Source organism: Galeopterus variegatus, unplaced genomic scaffold, assembly GCF_000696425.1.
Source record: "Galeopterus variegatus unplaced genomic scaffold, G_variegatus-3.0.2 Scaffold67, whole genome shotgun sequence".
NCBI classification, from domain to species: Eukaryota; Metazoa; Chordata; class Mammalia; order Dermoptera; family Cynocephalidae; genus Galeopterus; species Galeopterus variegatus.
The window spans coordinates 1,000,870-1,018,353 of record NW_007726178.1 but is presented as its reverse complement, the minus strand read 5'-3'; the positions used below and the strand labels follow the sequence as shown (position 1 = coordinate 1,018,353).

Sequence of the window (17,484 nt, the reverse complement as noted above, 5' to 3'; positions counted from 1 at the left end):
CCACCGGTCAAACCCCATTGGGTTGCCCTATTGGGCATCATTCCCAACCATAATTTCAGTAAACAGGTTTTCCCAAAGGCCCTAGGCAGAAAGCAAGAAGTAGGTAGAGTGGTTGAGGTGAGGCACGGTCAGATCACACCTGGGCAGAGCTGGTTATCACCACAGTGGCTGGCATGGATGTGAGTTAAGCTGTAAAGGTATGAGGGATATGATACAATAACTTAAAAACATTCTTCCTAATGCTTTTAAAGATGTAAGCTAATAATCACTACAGGTGCATCAAATTTACAAAACCGAGCAAGCATACTTGAAAAGAATTTAATGTTGTAGTCAAATAAAACTTTCCATACGGTTGGCCTAAAAGTACATTTCATAATATACATAATCACTAATCACTACTGTTCTGCATGACCATCAGGAATAGATGGTAAATACCATGTAAAAATTATAGTTACTACTCAGTTTACCAGCATAATAAAGAATTTCTTGGGGCCGGCCCAGTGGCGCACTGCTACAGTGCGCCGCTTGGGAAGCGCGGCGGCGCTCCCGCCCGAGGGTTCGGATCCCACATACAGACCGGCCGCTCACTGGCTGAGCGAGGTGCGGGCGCAACATCGAGGCTTGCGATCCCGTTGCCGGTCCCGGTCCGGTACGGGCGCGACACTGAGGGTTGCGATCCGTTGCCGGTCACGAAAAAAGACAAAAAAAAGGAAAAAAAAAAAAAAAAGAATTTCTTGGACTAAAAGGATAAGAGGCAAGCAGAACTGGGAGGCACAGGGAACAAAGCCAACATTCTGTGTAACGCCCAGCCTCACCATCTCGAGCAACACAGCAGTTAGGCCTTTCCCTTCTTGGATAAAGGGGTTTATTAGTCCAGGAGGTCAGGGCCATATTCTAATGCCCTTGTTTCAGGGCTCAGAACACCAGCATCCTAGATCATATTTCACTTAAGCATTGCACCTAGCTCTAAGAGCAACAGAGAATTCTAAGGGAACTGGTAAAAGGGGGGCATGTCACAGAAGAGGGAAGGAGCTGTTATGGCCTCAGTATCTCATGGCAGGGGGAAGGTAAGGATGAATAACACAGATGAGATTTCAGGGACAGACAACATCTCCCATAAACTCTCCTGCTGAGGTCCCCAAGAAGGTCCCATCAGACTTGGCTCTGGTTCCCTTGCCACCCCCTAAGCTGGCTGTGTGGGGAAATGCGTGTCAGAAGAAGCCCAAGACTGCCTCATAAGCCTCATGTGAAAAGAATGTACCAAGGGTTTTTCCATCACATGCAACCACAGGAGAATACATCTGAGTGATATATTCTGTGCTAACAAAAGAAGGCATTTAAGAGCCAAAGAAACAGAACAGGTGGAAAGCACCTGGGATCTGAATATAGTAAGAGACTGATATGAAATCCACTAGACCAGAGGTTAAAAAAATGGTAGCCCACAGGCTGGCTCCAGCCCACAGGTGGTTACCATTGCCTGTGCAGTGTTGTTGTTTTTTGTTTATATTTGAGCCAATATTTACAAATTAGATTTTTACATGAAAGTCTACACTTATCTTGATAAATTGAAAAAGCTGTCCCTATTGGGCTTACTGCCCCACATGACAACAGAAAGCTAGAGCTGAGCAGTGTCTCCTCTTTGAAGTCCCCCATGAGCCACCCTTACACTACCACTAGTCCCTAATAGCTCTTGAACTCTTTTTGACTGAAGAGGAGAAATATTTCTTGGTTTTTATATTAAAATGGAAACACTCTTTGTTGGTCACTTGATTTTTCTTACCATCAGTCTGCTCCAATTATTTACATGGTCTCTCTTGACCACTGTATACATCTGCAATTGGAACCCAGGACTAGACTGAAAGCTCCACGAGAGTGGTCATCATTCTTCTCTTACATATTATTGTATCCCCCGCACCATGCACAGTAGGCACTCAATAATGTTGAGTTATGGACAGACAGTTGATATATAATGTTAAAAAAAAAGGTTGGGGAGGTGGACAGGGGAATATCAGATAGCTAGTAAACAATAAAGTGGGCCTTGGCAAATGAGTAGAATTGATTTTTATTTAGTATTGGTGACTATTCACAATATGTAAAGTATTAGTCAATACTTAACCACATATAAGAAAAAATGGTAATTTTGACTTTCCCAACTTTTACACCAGCTTCTGGCCATAAGGTTCTAATGTGTTCTCAGCATTTAGTCTGCAGGTGCTAATTACCATGTTAACACTTCTGCTATTCACTATTATGTCATTTTCTGTGCTTTCCTGTTTACTTGAAAAAATAATTAAAAAGTCTTTTTCATGCTTAACATGACTTTTGCCTTTTCACTGAGATATGATAAGGCTATTTTTAAAGATGCTTTAAATCTGACTTAGTACTATAATAAATATTCATCTACTAATAGTCACTAAAACATATAGTTTTATTACCTGGTTGAAGCTCGTTCTTTCTTCCTTCTTTAGTAGATTGAACTAAACTTGCAGCTAGTGGGAAAAAATATATATCTGTTAGCAACTGATCCATGTAGTGGCTCGTTAAAGTTTACCATTTTATACCTGAAATAGATGAGGGCTCAAAGGATCTGCCAGTGGAAGATCAAGGTAGAATATACCAAGAATTCTTTTCTGTAGATATACTCTACAGATTATTTCAAACCTAATTTCCCAAGAACATTTTTTCCCAGAAAAATCATTGTTATAATAATCAAATATAGCAAAAAATCCAGTACTTTGGAACTCTAAATAGGTGTAATTCAGTTCTTGATGTGTAGCAATAAAAAAGTTCAACTTACCCAGCAAAGTCCTCTCACTGTTGACAGAACAACTGACAACTTGCAAATCTTTCTCAAAGGCATACAGATGCTATTAAAACAAAATCATTTTTTACTTTGGAGCTTCATATTAACAATTATGTGAATACAAATTCCCATCAAGCTCTATACCAAGTATTAGTGTGGCAAAAATTTTACTAAGGAACCATCAATGAACTAGTTTATCCATGCAGAAACATTCCAGATCATTTTTAAAGAAAAAAGTTTGCCAGACACGCAGACCAATGGAACAGAATAGAGAACCCAGAAATAAATTCACACACCTACAGCCAACTGATCTTTGACAAAGATGCCAAGGATACAGATTGGGGAAAAGACATTCTCTTCAGTAAATGATGAAGGAAAACTGGATATAAAGAATGCGACTAGACCCCCTATCTCTCACCATATACAAAAAGTCAACTCAAAATAGATTAAAGATTTAAATGTAAAACCCAGAACTATGAAACTACTAGATGAAAACATAGGAGAAATGATCCAAGACATGGGGCTGAGCAAGGATTTTTTAAATAAGACTTCGAAAGCACAAGCAATAAAGCAAAAATAGACAAGTAGAATTACATCAAATTAAAAAGCTCTTACACAAGGAAAATTTAACAGAGTGAAGAGACAACCTACAGAATGGGAGAAAATATTTGTAAACAGGCCGGCCCGGTGGCGCACTGCTACAGTGCGCCGCTTGGGAGTGTGGTGGCGCTCCCGCTGAGGGTTCGGATCCCACATACAGACCGGTTCCCGCTCACTGGCTGAGCGAGGTGTGGGAGCAACACCGAGGGTTGCGATCCCGTTGCCGGTCCCGGTCCAGTACGGGTGCGACACTGAGGGTTGCGATCCGTTGCCGGACACGAAAAAAGACAAAAAGGAAAAAAAATATATATTTGTAAACTATGTATCTGAGGGATTAATATTAAGAATATATAAGGAACTTAATTCAACAGCAAAAACCCCCCAAATAACCCAACTGAGAAATGGATGAAGGATCTTAATAGACATTTCTCAAAAGAAGACATATAAATGGCCAACGGGCATATGAAACAATACTGACCATCACTAATCATCAGAGAAGTGCAACTCAAGACAACAATGAGATACCAACTCACTCCAGTTAGAATGGCTATTATCAAAAAGACAAAACAAGTGTTGGATGGAGAGGATGTGGAGAAAAGGGAACACTTGCACACTGTTGATGGGAGTGTATACTAATACAGCTATTACGGAAAACCATATGGAGATTCCCCCAAAAATTAAAAATAGAACTACCATATGAGCCAGCAATCCCACTACTGGGTATATACCCAAAGGAAATGAATTCATTATGTCAGAGATATCTGCACTCTCATGTTTACTGCAGCACTAGTCACAATAGCCAAGATGGGAATCAACCTAGTTTTCCAGCAGTGGATGAATGGATAAAACAAGTGTGGTGTGTATACACAATGGAATACCATTCAGCCATAAAAAAGAACGAAATTCTGTCATTTGCAGCAACATGAATGGACTTGGAGGTCTTTGTGTTAAGTGAAGTAAACCAGGCACAGAAAGACAAATACCACACAATCTCACTCATGTGTGGAATCATAAAAAAAAAAGTTGATATCAGAGACAGAACAGAACAGTGGTTACCAGAAACTGGGGAGGGGAGAAGGGAAAACAGGAAGAGGTTGGCCAACAGGTGCAAAATTACAATTAGACAGGAGGAATAAGTTCTGGGTTCCACTGCACGGTAGGATGACTATGGTTAACATTTAAGTTTTGTATATTACAATAGCTAGAGGACAGGTTTTTGAATACTTGTGCTACAAATAAATGATTAATGCATGAGGTAACAGACACATAAACCACCCTGACCCAACCATTACATGACATATATGTATCAAAACACCATATTGTATCTCATAAGTTTATACAATTACAATGGGTCAATTAAAATTTTTAATTAAGTTTTAAGTTTGCTTTTGTAGGCCATGTTTGGCACTGAAACTTAGGTATGAGATAAAGCATAGAGCTTAAGAGGCACAGACCTTAGAGCCAAACTAGACCCAGGTTCAAATCCTGACTCTGCCACTTGCTAGCTGGGTGACTTCAGACAAATCATTCAACCTCTCTATCCACCCATTAATAAAGTAGGAATTATAGTACCTATGTCTCATGGCATTGTTAGAAGTATCAAGTGAGAATCTATATGAAGTACTTAATATAACATCTGCCATACATAATAAGCACTCAAATAGTAGCTGTTATAATTACCAAGGTGAGTAAAGTTTTAATCAAATTACACAACTTGTGATATCAGTTATGTCTTAGAGACTGTCACAAGTGAATATCCTATAGGACACTCATATTTAAAAGACTGGCAGAATAGTCTTCTACATTTAATCATTTTTTCTTCCTTGTCGATGTTTGAAATGTTCGAAGTGTCACAAGATTCCACTTTCTTGAGTATTAAAGGAAATGAGAATGGCCACACAGGAGGAGGATCTGATGTGCAGACTGAGGAACTGGAGACAATCACAGTTATATTAGGCAAACTGTCTTAAAGTATATTCAGAGGATAGAGTAAAGATAAAGAGTCTTAGACCTCAGGAGAGAATAAGCTAAGAGAACCAGTGAACAGCAGAGGTATTAAGGAGGTTATTAGTACCTGCAGATTAAAAAAGCACTGAGAACACACTAGAACTCTATGGCCATAAGTTGGTGAAAAATGTTGGGAAAGTCAGAAACAACTGATTAGAGAAAGTGAACTTTGGGTTAATAAGAAGGTACTAAATTCATGTGAGAAATTTTGGTTTCCTTTGACTCTTGCTCTGAGGGATTCTAATTTATAAGTAAGAAGAATCATGAATGTATACACTTAATTTTTAATGTTTTATCCTTTTAATTATAAAATAACACATGAGCATAGTCTCAGTGTTTAAAAGATGCAAACACTGCCAAATAAAAAGTCAGAGACCTCCATTATACTCAGCCAATCCCTACTCCCTTCCAAGAATGTTTATAATTTGTTCTGTAGCCTTCCATATCTTTTAAAATGAGTATTTAAATATACTTGCATATTTATGCACTTATATTGCATAGTTTGCTTGAAAGTTTTATTTTTTAATTTATCAATATACAATGTAGTTGATTTTGGTGTCCCTCTACCAATTCCTCCTTTTCCCCCCTCCCATTCCCCCCCATCAACATATCTGTTCACTTATCTTAACAAGTTCAAGGAATTATTGTGATTGTTGTGTCTTTTTCTCTCTCCCCATTTGTTTATTTATTTTTATTACCTCCTACATATAAGTGAGAACATGTGGTATTTCTCTTTCTGTGCCTGGCTTATTTCCTTATTTCACTTAATATAATTTTCTCTAAGTCCATCCATGTTGCTGCGAATGGTAATGTATATATATTGATATAGATATAGATGAAGATTTAAAAAAAAAAACAGCAGAGTAGAATTCCACTGCGTAGATATACCACAGTTTCCATATTCACTCATCTGATGATCGGCATTTAGGCTGGTTCCAACTCTTGGCTATTGTAAATGGTGCTGCAATAAACACGGGAGTACAGGTGTCTCTTCAACATGATGATTTCCATACTTTGGGTATATACCCAGCAGTGGGATAGCTGACAAAGATTTAAAATAGCCATCATAAAAAATGCTTCAGTAAGTAATTACAACATGCTTGACACAAATGAAAAAATAAAAGTCTCAGCAAGAAAACAACATATAAAGAAAAAAATGCAAGTTTTACAACTGAAAAATACAACAAAAAAAATGTTTTTTTAAAACCTCAATGGATAGACTCAGCAACAATAGTGGAGAGGACAAAAGAATCAGTGAACTTGAAGATAAAATAGAAATTATCTATTCTTAAAAAAAAACAAAAACCTGAAAACATGAAAAAAGAAAAAAAGAACAGAACCTCAGATCTGAGAAGCTGTAACAAAAGATCTAACATTCATGTAATCAGAGTCCATAAAGAGAGAAGAGAAACAGGTTGAGACTAAATAATATTGAAAACTGAAGAAATAACATCTGATAACTGAAAACGTCCCAATTTGGCAAGATTTTAACAGATTCAAGAAACTGAGTAAACCCCAAACAGGAAAAACCCAAACAAATCCACACCAAAACACATCATAATCAAACCTTAGAAAACTGAGGAGAGAAAAAATTTTGAAAGGAGCAAGGAAAAAAGTGACACCTTACCTATAGGGGGAAAACAATTCAAAAGACAGCCAATTTCTCATGAGAAACCACGAAGGCCAGAGAGAATGGCACATCATTTTTCAAGAGCTGAAAGAAAAGAACTGGGGCCAAGAGATGGTAAAGGGAGAAGGCAAAGAAATATAAACTAAATTTTTAGAAAATGATGCTGAAATTTATATCTAGAAAAAGGCAGTAACATAACTAATAAGTATGCTATGATTTATGGCGATTTTTACCTCATTTTGTCTGGCTTGACAATCATATAATCCAAAGACCACGTTTCCCTTATCATCCTTTAAAAACAAACAAAAAAAAAACCACCCAGATGTTTATTAACTGTCATTGTTTAGGAAGTTAGAATTTTAAAACAAACCTGCAATAATTCAACCAATTTTAGCAATAAGCATTCTAAAGGAAGCTTGCTGTGCACGTTAGAAAGTAATCAAACCTGATTCAGCTAGTCTTTTGGGATCAAAGAATAAATAAATCAACAGTGGACAGTTCAGTGAGTTTGTGGACCCTGTCTAGTAGGACCAAGCATGGTGGAGAACTAAATCTTTGTACCCCCATTTATAACTTTAAGAGAATACATGAATAATGGAGTGGCTAAAAAAAGTCCATGATGTTCTTATAAGTAAAACTTTTGAATCATTCAATTCCTTAAATGCATCATCCTTAGATATGACTTAAATAACTAACCAGAAGGAAAAGTAGAACAGTGATACACTGCACAATGCAAACTGGCCATTGGAATTATTCTTTTATGTGTCCCTACTAAAGTTATCAGTAAACCCAAATTTTCCTTAGAACATTGAAAACACATTGTTAGATATGCTAGGACTTTTGAGTCATTAAATAATGACTGAATAAGTCTGAATAGACAGAGTAATCATATTTAATATTTTCTCAAAGAAAAATTTAACACATTAATTAGTTTTAAACATCTTTTGCTTGGCATTTTTCCTCTAGAAAATGAAATTGTTCATTTATTCAAAAATTGAATACTATGTCAGACATGCTCATTCGGTTTTATTTTTAAAAAAGAAATATTTCATAAGACTGAATTTTAATCACCCTATTCAATCTCACACATACAAAAAGCAAAGCCATATATTAAAGGTTAACCAGGCATTTATTATCCCTCGATAAGATATAGTATAGAACTTATTACAACCAGACATTCATTATCCCTCAATAAGATATAGTATAGAATTCTATAAAAGGAGAACATAAATGGTTAAAATAGTAAATTTTATGTCATGTATATTTTACCACAATAAAAAAGAATGCAGACATACCTTATAAGTATAAATAATATTTCCATTTCTTTCAACATTTAGTACATGTAAGCTCTCATAATTATTTTCTAAAACATCTGAAATGATAAAATAGCAAGTTAATACTCAGCAAATGTTTTAAAACATACCTAATATTAGTGAAAGAAACTAAGTATAAAGAATACATACTGATGATTCCACTAGTTTAAAATGGGCAAAGCTAATCAACTTAATAATAATAATAAATAAACCTTTAGGGAAGAGGAAATGAGTAGTGATTGGGAGGCTTCTGAGATGTTGGTAATGTATATCTAGGGTATACTGACATGCTCACTTTGTGATAACTAAGCTATACATTCTTGACTGTATTATTTTCTGTGGGTATTTTATGCTTCAATAAATTAAGTACCTATTAGTTTTTGCTTTATGTATTTTGAGGCTACATTATTAGGGGCATTGCTTCCTGGCAGATTAACCCCCATGAGGTACTCAGCTGAGCAGCCAGGTGTCAGAGTAGTCAGTTAAAGCAATAAGAAAAAAGCAAAGTAATAGTCAAGCCTTTTATCACTTACTGTGATGCTATAAGCAAGAGGCTAACCAGAGAACATACCAACTTCACTGCTTTGTTTCTCCCCATGGAATGGTGCCAGTGCTGTTGGTCAAGGTCAGGTGGATCAGCACAGATGTGAGGATCTCTCCCTGCTAAGGGAGCCCCCCCTCCACAAGGTTCCTGAAGTATTATGGACCCAGGAGCCAAAGGAAGGGAGGGAAGAACAAGGATTGGAAAGAATTGAGAGTAGAGAAAAAGAGTCTTCAAAGTTCCACTCTCCCCCCCTGCTAAGGTGGTCTTGCAGAGGCACCTGAGGAAGGGTTCTGCTGAAAGCCCCTAACAAAGACAACTCCAAATGAAGGCCCCTGGGCTAGAAATGCAGCTATGCATGAGATTATGATGAGATTACCACCAGCCAGGAGGAGCTGAGTCTTGACTGCAATTCCCTTCAGGGACTGCAGTGCATTGGCTACACACCAAGTCTGGTTTGGGGAGGGCAGCTTTCCCCCTGAGGCCTGCCAGATAACACCTTAGAAATCACATATGGTCAGGTCTGAAAAATCACACAAGTTTCTAACCAAGAGCTGAACTAGTCAAACCATTATTCATTATAAAATGTCCTTTATCTCTAATAATTCTTTTTACATTAATATAGTTACATCAGATTTCTTTTGGTTAGCGCTTGCATGGTATACATTTTTCTATTCTTTTATTATTAATCTTTCTGTGTCTTTATATTTAAGATGTGTCTTATAAGCAGTATCTACTTGGCTCCAACATTCTTAATCTTTTAACCGGAGTATGTAGTCCATTTACATTTAATGTAATTACTGATATATTTGGTTTATATCTATCATTACTATTTGTTTTCTATGTGACTCACCTGTTTTATTCTTTCTTGCATTCTTCTGGATCAGAGTTTATTATTTCATTTTCCCACCTACTAACTTGACAGTTATATTCTTTTGCTATTCTTTTGTTATACTAAAAGTTATAACATGAATCATTGACTTATGTTTTAACATGTGGTGCCAAAAAATGTGAAACTGAAACTCTCATACACTGCTAACGGGAGTATAATTGGAAAACTGATGGTATCTTCTGAAGCTGAACATACAACTCAGCAATTTGCGCTTGTATGTATATCCCAACAGAAATATGTACATACATTCAGCAAGACACATAAGAACATCTACAGTACTGTGGTTCATAATAGCCCAAACTGGAAACCTAAAGTATCCATCAAGAGAAGAATGAATATATTGTGATATATACAAACAATGGAATACTATGTAACAGTGAGAATGAATTAACATCCTATATAACACAGAAATAAATAACTGAGCAAAAGAAGCCCAGATCCTCCTCCACTACCACCAAAAAGAAAGGATAAATCGTCTGATTCAAATTATATACAAGTTTCAAAAACAGGCAAAACTAATCTACCGTATTAGATAAATAATTGCTGGAAAGGAGCATTAAGGACCTTTGGAGTTCAGTTAATGTTTCTTTCATGCTCTGTGGGCTAGTTGCATGGGTGTTTTTCACTTTATGAAATTAACTGAGCAGTGCATTTATGATTTGTAGAATTATCTGTCTTTTGATGAAGGACATAAAAACTCTTTACACAAACCATTTAACTTATAAATTAACTGACCTTCATCTTCTAAAATTTTAGGATATTTGTCCCAATTCTACAATTAAAGGATTTAAACACTGGTAGATACAGCATTGATAATTATTGTTAATGGGGGAGAAGTGTGTATTCTCCCAATTTCCTCAAAAACTATCCAAAATTAAATTGCTTAAACTTGACTCATCTTTTCCATACATGAATATTGTGCTTTTAGGTGTTAAAATATTATGTTGATAAATTCTAATATTCAAAGCATATGCAAAATATCTTATAACTCAAATTGCAGCTTGTATTCCTAATTTAAAGAGGAAAACAATTAGCTTACAGCTAAAAAGCACTACACAATTTAGAGTTCTCACATCTATCTCGACCACTCCACAGGTGAGGCACTGATACTCATTGTACTGATAAACAATTGACTTTAAATGAGGTAAAGATACTTGGCCAATATCAGACACTGAAAAAGTGGCACAGACTGATCTCAAACCTAGAAAAAGACAAACAGAAAAATAAACTAAATGTCCTATACCAAACTTACAATGGAAAGATGGACAATTACTCAAAAATCCTTTTAAGGTAGATTTTGTGGACATCTAAGGAGAATTTCAGTGAGTTCTTTTTCATCCTGCCAATGACCCAAAACTTCTGGAATGCAATGTGTCAATATATTGAGAAGTATTTTTTTCTTTCAAGATTATAAGGACGCTGAGAGAGACCTTCAAAAGTGCACTTAAAAGGTTTCAGCTAAGATAAACTCCTTTACAAGAAATGTTGCTAATAAAATCCAATTTCCTTTAAAAAGCACATTTATTTTCAAGTCACTAAAAAATTCAGAGAAAAGTGGTGGACTAACAAGTCAAAACTATGCTATCTACCCTAAGTGAATCATTGTGCATATATGCATGTATTGAAACAACACACCATACCCCACAAATATGAGAACAAAAAACTCTCCAACAATTAGTACATGCTTATTCCATTAAACCAGTGGTTCTTGACTGGCTGTGTTAGAATCATCAGGAGAGCTTTTAAAAGAACACCGTTGCCCCAAGCCCTACCCAAGATATTCTGATGATATTGAGCTGGTGTGGGGCCCACTCTCTGGTGTGTGTACATCTGCGTTTTTAAGTTCCCCAGGTGACTCTGAGGTGCAGCCAGGGTTGAGAACAACTGAACTACATACTGTATTTATATTATATATTAAGCAATATTCATTAGATAGCATAACTAGGACCAGATTATAATATAACCACAGTAGACAGTAAAAATAATAAAAATAAGACCTTAATGGGTACACTAGGTAACAACAACTGCAGATTTGAATAACCTTGCAGTTAAGTATGCAGTTCACACTTAAAGAACATTTGAAATAGACAAATTTGGCAATACTGGAAATCCAGAGACCAATGTCTCACCACACATTATTAACCCATCAGCCCCTCCTCCCCAGTTTAGTTGTTCATCTTTTAACACACCCTTTAAAAAAAAGTATACAATAACCTCTTTGCTTATTCATCCTGACTCTTCTCCCAGTAGTTCATCACTGGAAAGTCCAGAGGAGGAAGTTTAGGAATTTCAAATGAGGAAATGTGGTTTAACATTACTGTACAGTGTGCTCAGTGCTCATGAAGAAAAAAAAAATGTAGCATTTTGATAGAAAAGATACTTCCACAAATAAACCTACTAAATAAAGGAAGTTACTTAGCCATTAAAGGTATTGGCAAATCATAGCTCATGTAAAATAGAAGCTAATTTGCCAGGTATTCTCAAATGTTTCAATCTATTTTGTCAAACAAAAGTGATTTCGCTTTACAAGATGTTTGACAAAGGTCTAAATTTTATTCCAAACTGCTATGAAGCAAATCAAATAAGTATTTCTTGTCTTTCCAATGACCATCTTGGGTGGAAAAAGTTATACAGCATTATACAAAAATTTGAACTAGTTCTCTATAGATCAAGAGGTGATAAAATGATTATGACATTCCTATTCTGTAAATAATTCACATAAATCTTCAGGCTCAACATGACCAGATATTTTAATTCCTCGACCTATGATGTAAGCAGCATGGCGTGATTTATATTTCACATTCTGAATAAAATGAGAAAAAGCAAGTATGGGGTGATCAGTTAAGAAGCAATAAAAAGAGATGAGAATTAGAAAAGGGCACTAGGAAAGTAGAAGAAGGAAAAGTGAAAAGAACAGTGGCAAGAGAATAGTGAAAACAATGTGACTAAGGCAACTCCCAACACTCAGATCTGGGGGCATACAAGAGGCAACAACACAAAATCTATTAGTCCTGAATCAGTGACTTGGTAATATATCACTTCCCTGGCAAATATGAATCAGTCTAGTGTATCATAAATGCAAGACTAATTAAAGCAGGCAAGAAAACCTACATTCTTTCCAGTCGTAAGTTTACATGACATTTAAACCTTAGAAAGGATACATACCATAGACCTTAGTTTTCTGAAGATATCCAAACAAGAGATTAAGCATTGGATACAAAAAACAAAAACAAAAAAACAATATTAAAATCTATCAGACTGTTATATACCAACAGTTAGAACATATAATGTTTTTAAACATGCCTTTTATGAGCAACAAAGAAATCAACATAGGAGTAAATCTAGCCAAAAGTGTGCAGAACCTTCATGGATAAAATTCTAAGATTTATTAAGAGTCATTAAGAAGGATCTAAAACGTTCATAGTTGGAAAGATTCAGTAGTGAAGATGCCAGTTCCCCCCAAGCTGATCTATAGAGTCAATATAACTCAAGTCAATATAACTCAATCCCAGTAGACTTTCTGGTGAAATCTGACAGGTGGGTTCCAAAATACAATAGTTCTTCAAAACAACATGGAAAGATTCATATCTTTTAACTCTATTTTTCCATAAACTTTTTGAAGTACCCTCATATATGTGAAAGAGCAAAGGGCATGGAATTGCCAAGATGCTTCCAGAGAATACTAAGGTGAAGAGACTTAACACTACCAGTTATCAAGACTTAATACAAAGGATAGTTATTAAGATGTTGTCATGAGTTGAGACAATGGAACAAAATAAAGAACTCAAAAGGAGACCTACACACATGGAAACTGTGTGACAGAAGTGGCTTTGCTGTCAGTAAGAATTGGAACGGCTATTTGGTTAGTGATACTGAAACAATAAAATTGGATTCCTACATTACATCACACGAAAATAAACTCCAAGTGGATTAAAAAATATGTAAAAAGGTAAAGCTATGAAGCTTTTAGAAGTTAATATTAAAAATGGCTTCATGACTTCTGAATAGGGGAAGATTTCTTTAAAAGAATGAAAAAAAAAAAAAGCACAAACAAGGGGAAAGACTCACAAATTAGACTATATTAAAATTTAAGACCTCCTTTTTATCAAAGTCACCATCACAAACTGAAAAAACAGATGGAGAGAAAGTTTTTGAAACATGTATGGTGAACAAAGAACTAGAATCCAGGATACATTTTTAAAAACTCAAAAAAAAAATTTTTTTAAAAACCAGAATAGAAAAATGGACAAAAGGATGAACATATCACAGAAAGGGAAACTCAAACGGCCAATAAATATGTAAAGATGCTCAATCTCAGAGCACAATGAAATAACATTTAGACCCACCAGTCTGACAAAAAGGTTTTTAATCTGGAACCATCCAGAGCTTGTGAGGATATAGAGTATTGGAAGTGTTTTTATACCACAAATAGGGGTATTAGTAAGTACATTTTGGAAAACCATTTGGTAGTACCCAGGAAAGGTGAAAATGTGCATAGCCTATGACTCAGCAACTCCACTCTTAGACACACGTCCTAGAGAAAACTGTGCCTGGGTGCACCAGGTGACATGCACAAGGTAAAAGCACTGACTGTAATAGCAAACCCCAGAAACCTCCCAACTGTCATCCACCTGAAAAAGGATAAGTAAAGTTGGACTCCCTAGGAAGCATTCCTAGACAGAGTTTAGTATCCAGTATTTATCAGAGAGTGCTTAGTAAAGTGGAATTAAAACCCATAGGAGGAAAGAAGGAAGCAGGCCTGGGTAGGGGGAGAAGTCAGGCTGCAGCACAGGCCCAGCAGCCTCAGATGACCTTGGGGTCCCCCACAGGGGAAGCTCTAGGACTGAAATGGATTGCTACAGTTGTCCCATGCTGAGTCAAAATGGCCAGGCCCTTATATCCCACCTCAAACCCTCATGGGATGTCTGCCACAGCCAAAAGGGAAAGAAGTTGGGCAAGGCGGCCCCCTGCATTACATCGTGTAATGTAATGTAGCAATCCATGAAGGGGCCTACAACTGAAGACTGTCTGCTAACCATACTCACAGCACTTGGGACAAGCCCTTCCCTGAAAGTGGAATCTCAGCAGTGAATCTCCATGTCCACCCCATTGTTGTATATTCACACAATGGAATAATACACAGCAGTGAAAATTAGTGGCCTACAGCTAGCCAGTCAACATGGCTAAATCTCACAACACTGATGGGGAAAAAAGCAAAAATACACAGTATGTTTTCATGTACTTAAAGTTCACAGACAAGAAAAATGAAGTATTTTGCTTAGGGAGCTATGCATATGGGCTAAAACTATAAATAAAATTAAAGAAATGTTAAAATATATATAAAAGTTTAAATGGCTGTTACTTCTGGGTGAGTGAAAATAGGATAAGATGGGGTACACAGAGCCTTCAAAAGTCTTGATATTGATTTGTAAGATGGGTGGGGTGTACATGGTTTTGTGTTTTCATTGTTACAATTTATAGCTAACACATGTTAAAATATTCTTTTATATAATTGGTTTTTGATTAAGAGCAATTATTTTTTCCTTTCATTTTAGGAGAGACCACTTTCCAAAAGTTAAACCCAGAATTAGGAGCAGATGCAATAACCAAAGGTGGTCTCCTTACTACTTGACCTTTGTCGACTAAAATGCTATCCTATAGGCACTGAATTTCCATGGCTGACTTAGCCCCACTCCCTGGCTGTTTTGCCAGGAATGTGTCACATTTCATGATAATTACTTAGCACCACTAAGAAATCTTCAATTGTATTTGCTGATGCAAAAATATTGTCTTCCAATTTAGAAAGCAAGTGTACAGACAGGAAACATTACAATAGTATAATTATTCATAATTTACATTTGAAAAGCTGAGACTTTCAAGGGAAAATAATTTGCACAAATGTGTGTAGTAACGGCTAAACTAGAAATAAGATAGAGTCTCAGATTCCCCTGCCAGTACTACAAATTACAGTAAGAGAGGAAGTAACTTGTTTTTTTGATTTACCATCCGCTGGTACAATATACAATCCTATTAGTATAACAAGGCTAACATCTTGCCAAGACATTTGCTCTGAAAGAGCAAAATACTACCAATATCAAAAAAGCTAGTATTTCCAGTATGTTTACTTCCTGAGGACCCAGATGTATCTGCTGTTTAGTGAAACGTCAATACACAGGTTTATATTTCTTCACGGAAGACTGAAAGAAGGCCAAAATCCAACTGGGTCACACACAGCTTTTCAATCACAACACACATTACTGAACCATAAGACCGTGGCATTTCACACTTCATCTAACTTCTCATTTGCAGACAACTGCCATTTAGCAAATAAGGTGGGAGTTCAGAAAAAGGACTACTTTGTGGTGGAAGAAAGACTTGGATGCTACCTGTTGTATTTCAAAAACTTAAACCTTCAAAAACTTTAGACATTCAGGAGACCTTTTAAAAATCCCTTTCCCTTTCCCTCACCCCCCCCCCCAAAGGCAAAGTTTTATAATAATGACACTAACAGCAAACTCAAGCCCTAAAGCTACACATATGACTCCTTATTTGGAACAGTCCTTTCCAAGAAAAAGAAACCTTCAAATAACTCTGCTACAGCCACAGGAGAGTGTGAAGATAAAAGGTGGCAACGCAAAGCTTTCACTAGAGTTTAGGGGAAAGGACTTGTAGATATGGTTAACCTGAGACCCCTTACAAAAGGAAGTCCTCCTCGGTCCACACTATTTGAGAAAAACAAAATAGGCATGCCCACTGATGTGGACAGCTGCTATGCCCAAGGTGGGACCCAGAGGCATCACTGCTTCTAAGCTGAATCTAAACTCTGAAGATGCTCCATTATTTACCATAAACTTGTCTTCTTCAAGAATACTGGCAAGTCACAGAGTTCCCCTTCTTGGGAGGAGATCAATGCTGGGAAGGCTCCAAAGTCACTTTTCACTCCCTCACCAAAATCAAAACAAGGATTTTTGCGGCAGGTGGAGACCAAAGCCTCAGCTGCTGGGAACGTCCGTATTCCCAGAGCGCCGCCTGCCCCTCCCCCACCCCCGCAGCCGGCGAGGGGCTCAGGTGCGGGCTCTGCGGCCAAAAGCCCCCCTGCCCCCGCGCTGCACCTGCGGAGCCGCCCTCCAGAACCGCACGTCCGCTAAAGTCACGGACGCTGTCCACACAGATGCAGAAACAAGTCTCACGAATGTGGGGACAGCCTGGGCGACTGGCAGGTACTTGTACCGCTGTTTGCTTGGCGGCCACGACTCTTCTTTCTCAAAAACGGGCACCCTCAGGAGCCCCGCGTCTTGGCAGAGCCGCTCCCGGCCGAGGACCCTTCCCGGGCAGGTGAGATGCGAGTGACGCCCAGCGCTCGCCGCTCTCCCGCTGCCCGCCCCCTCCCGAGATAAGGCGATGCCGCGGGAACCCCCAAACCCCCGGCTTTTCCACTGCGGGTGAACTGCAGCGGGCAGCGGCCAGCAGGACGCCGGCGGACTCGCCAGGAGAGCGGAGCAGCCCAGCCGCGACCACCCCTCGGCACCAGCCTTCGCAGGATGGTGGGGGACACGGGCTGCTCCCCGTCGGGCCGGCGCTCCCCAGCCCGGCTTGGCGCCCCCGAGGTTCGAATGGCTCGGACTCCCCGCCCCCACCCGCCGGCCAAGCCCGTCGCGCGTCTCGGGCACCTGCGCCGCCGCCTGCGGCCCCGGTGGC

At 38.0% G+C, this 17,484-nt stretch overlaps 1 protein-coding gene across 1 annotated transcript in view; it reads right to left on the bottom strand.

Annotated features, from left to right (window-relative positions):
* The window catches only part of GSAP (gamma-secretase activating protein), a 90,746-nt gene that overhangs the window by 69,243 nt on the left and 4,019 nt on the right, over window positions 1–17,484 (bottom strand). The window contains exons 2-8 of the mRNA XM_008577570.1: window positions 16,899–17,468; window positions 12,505–12,589; window positions 10,826–10,987; window positions 8,336–8,412; window positions 7,274–7,330; window positions 2,798–2,867; window positions 2,436–2,489 (exon numbers count right to left, since the gene is read on the bottom strand). Of these exons, the coding sequence (XP_008575792.1) occupies window positions 2,436–2,489; window positions 2,798–2,867; window positions 7,274–7,330; window positions 8,336–8,412; window positions 10,826–10,987; window positions 12,505–12,589; window positions 16,899–17,468 (1,075 nt within the window). The remainder of the gene's footprint in view (window positions 1–2,435; window positions 2,490–2,797; window positions 2,868–7,273; window positions 7,331–8,335; window positions 8,413–10,825; window positions 10,988–12,504; window positions 12,590–16,898; window positions 17,469–17,484) is intronic.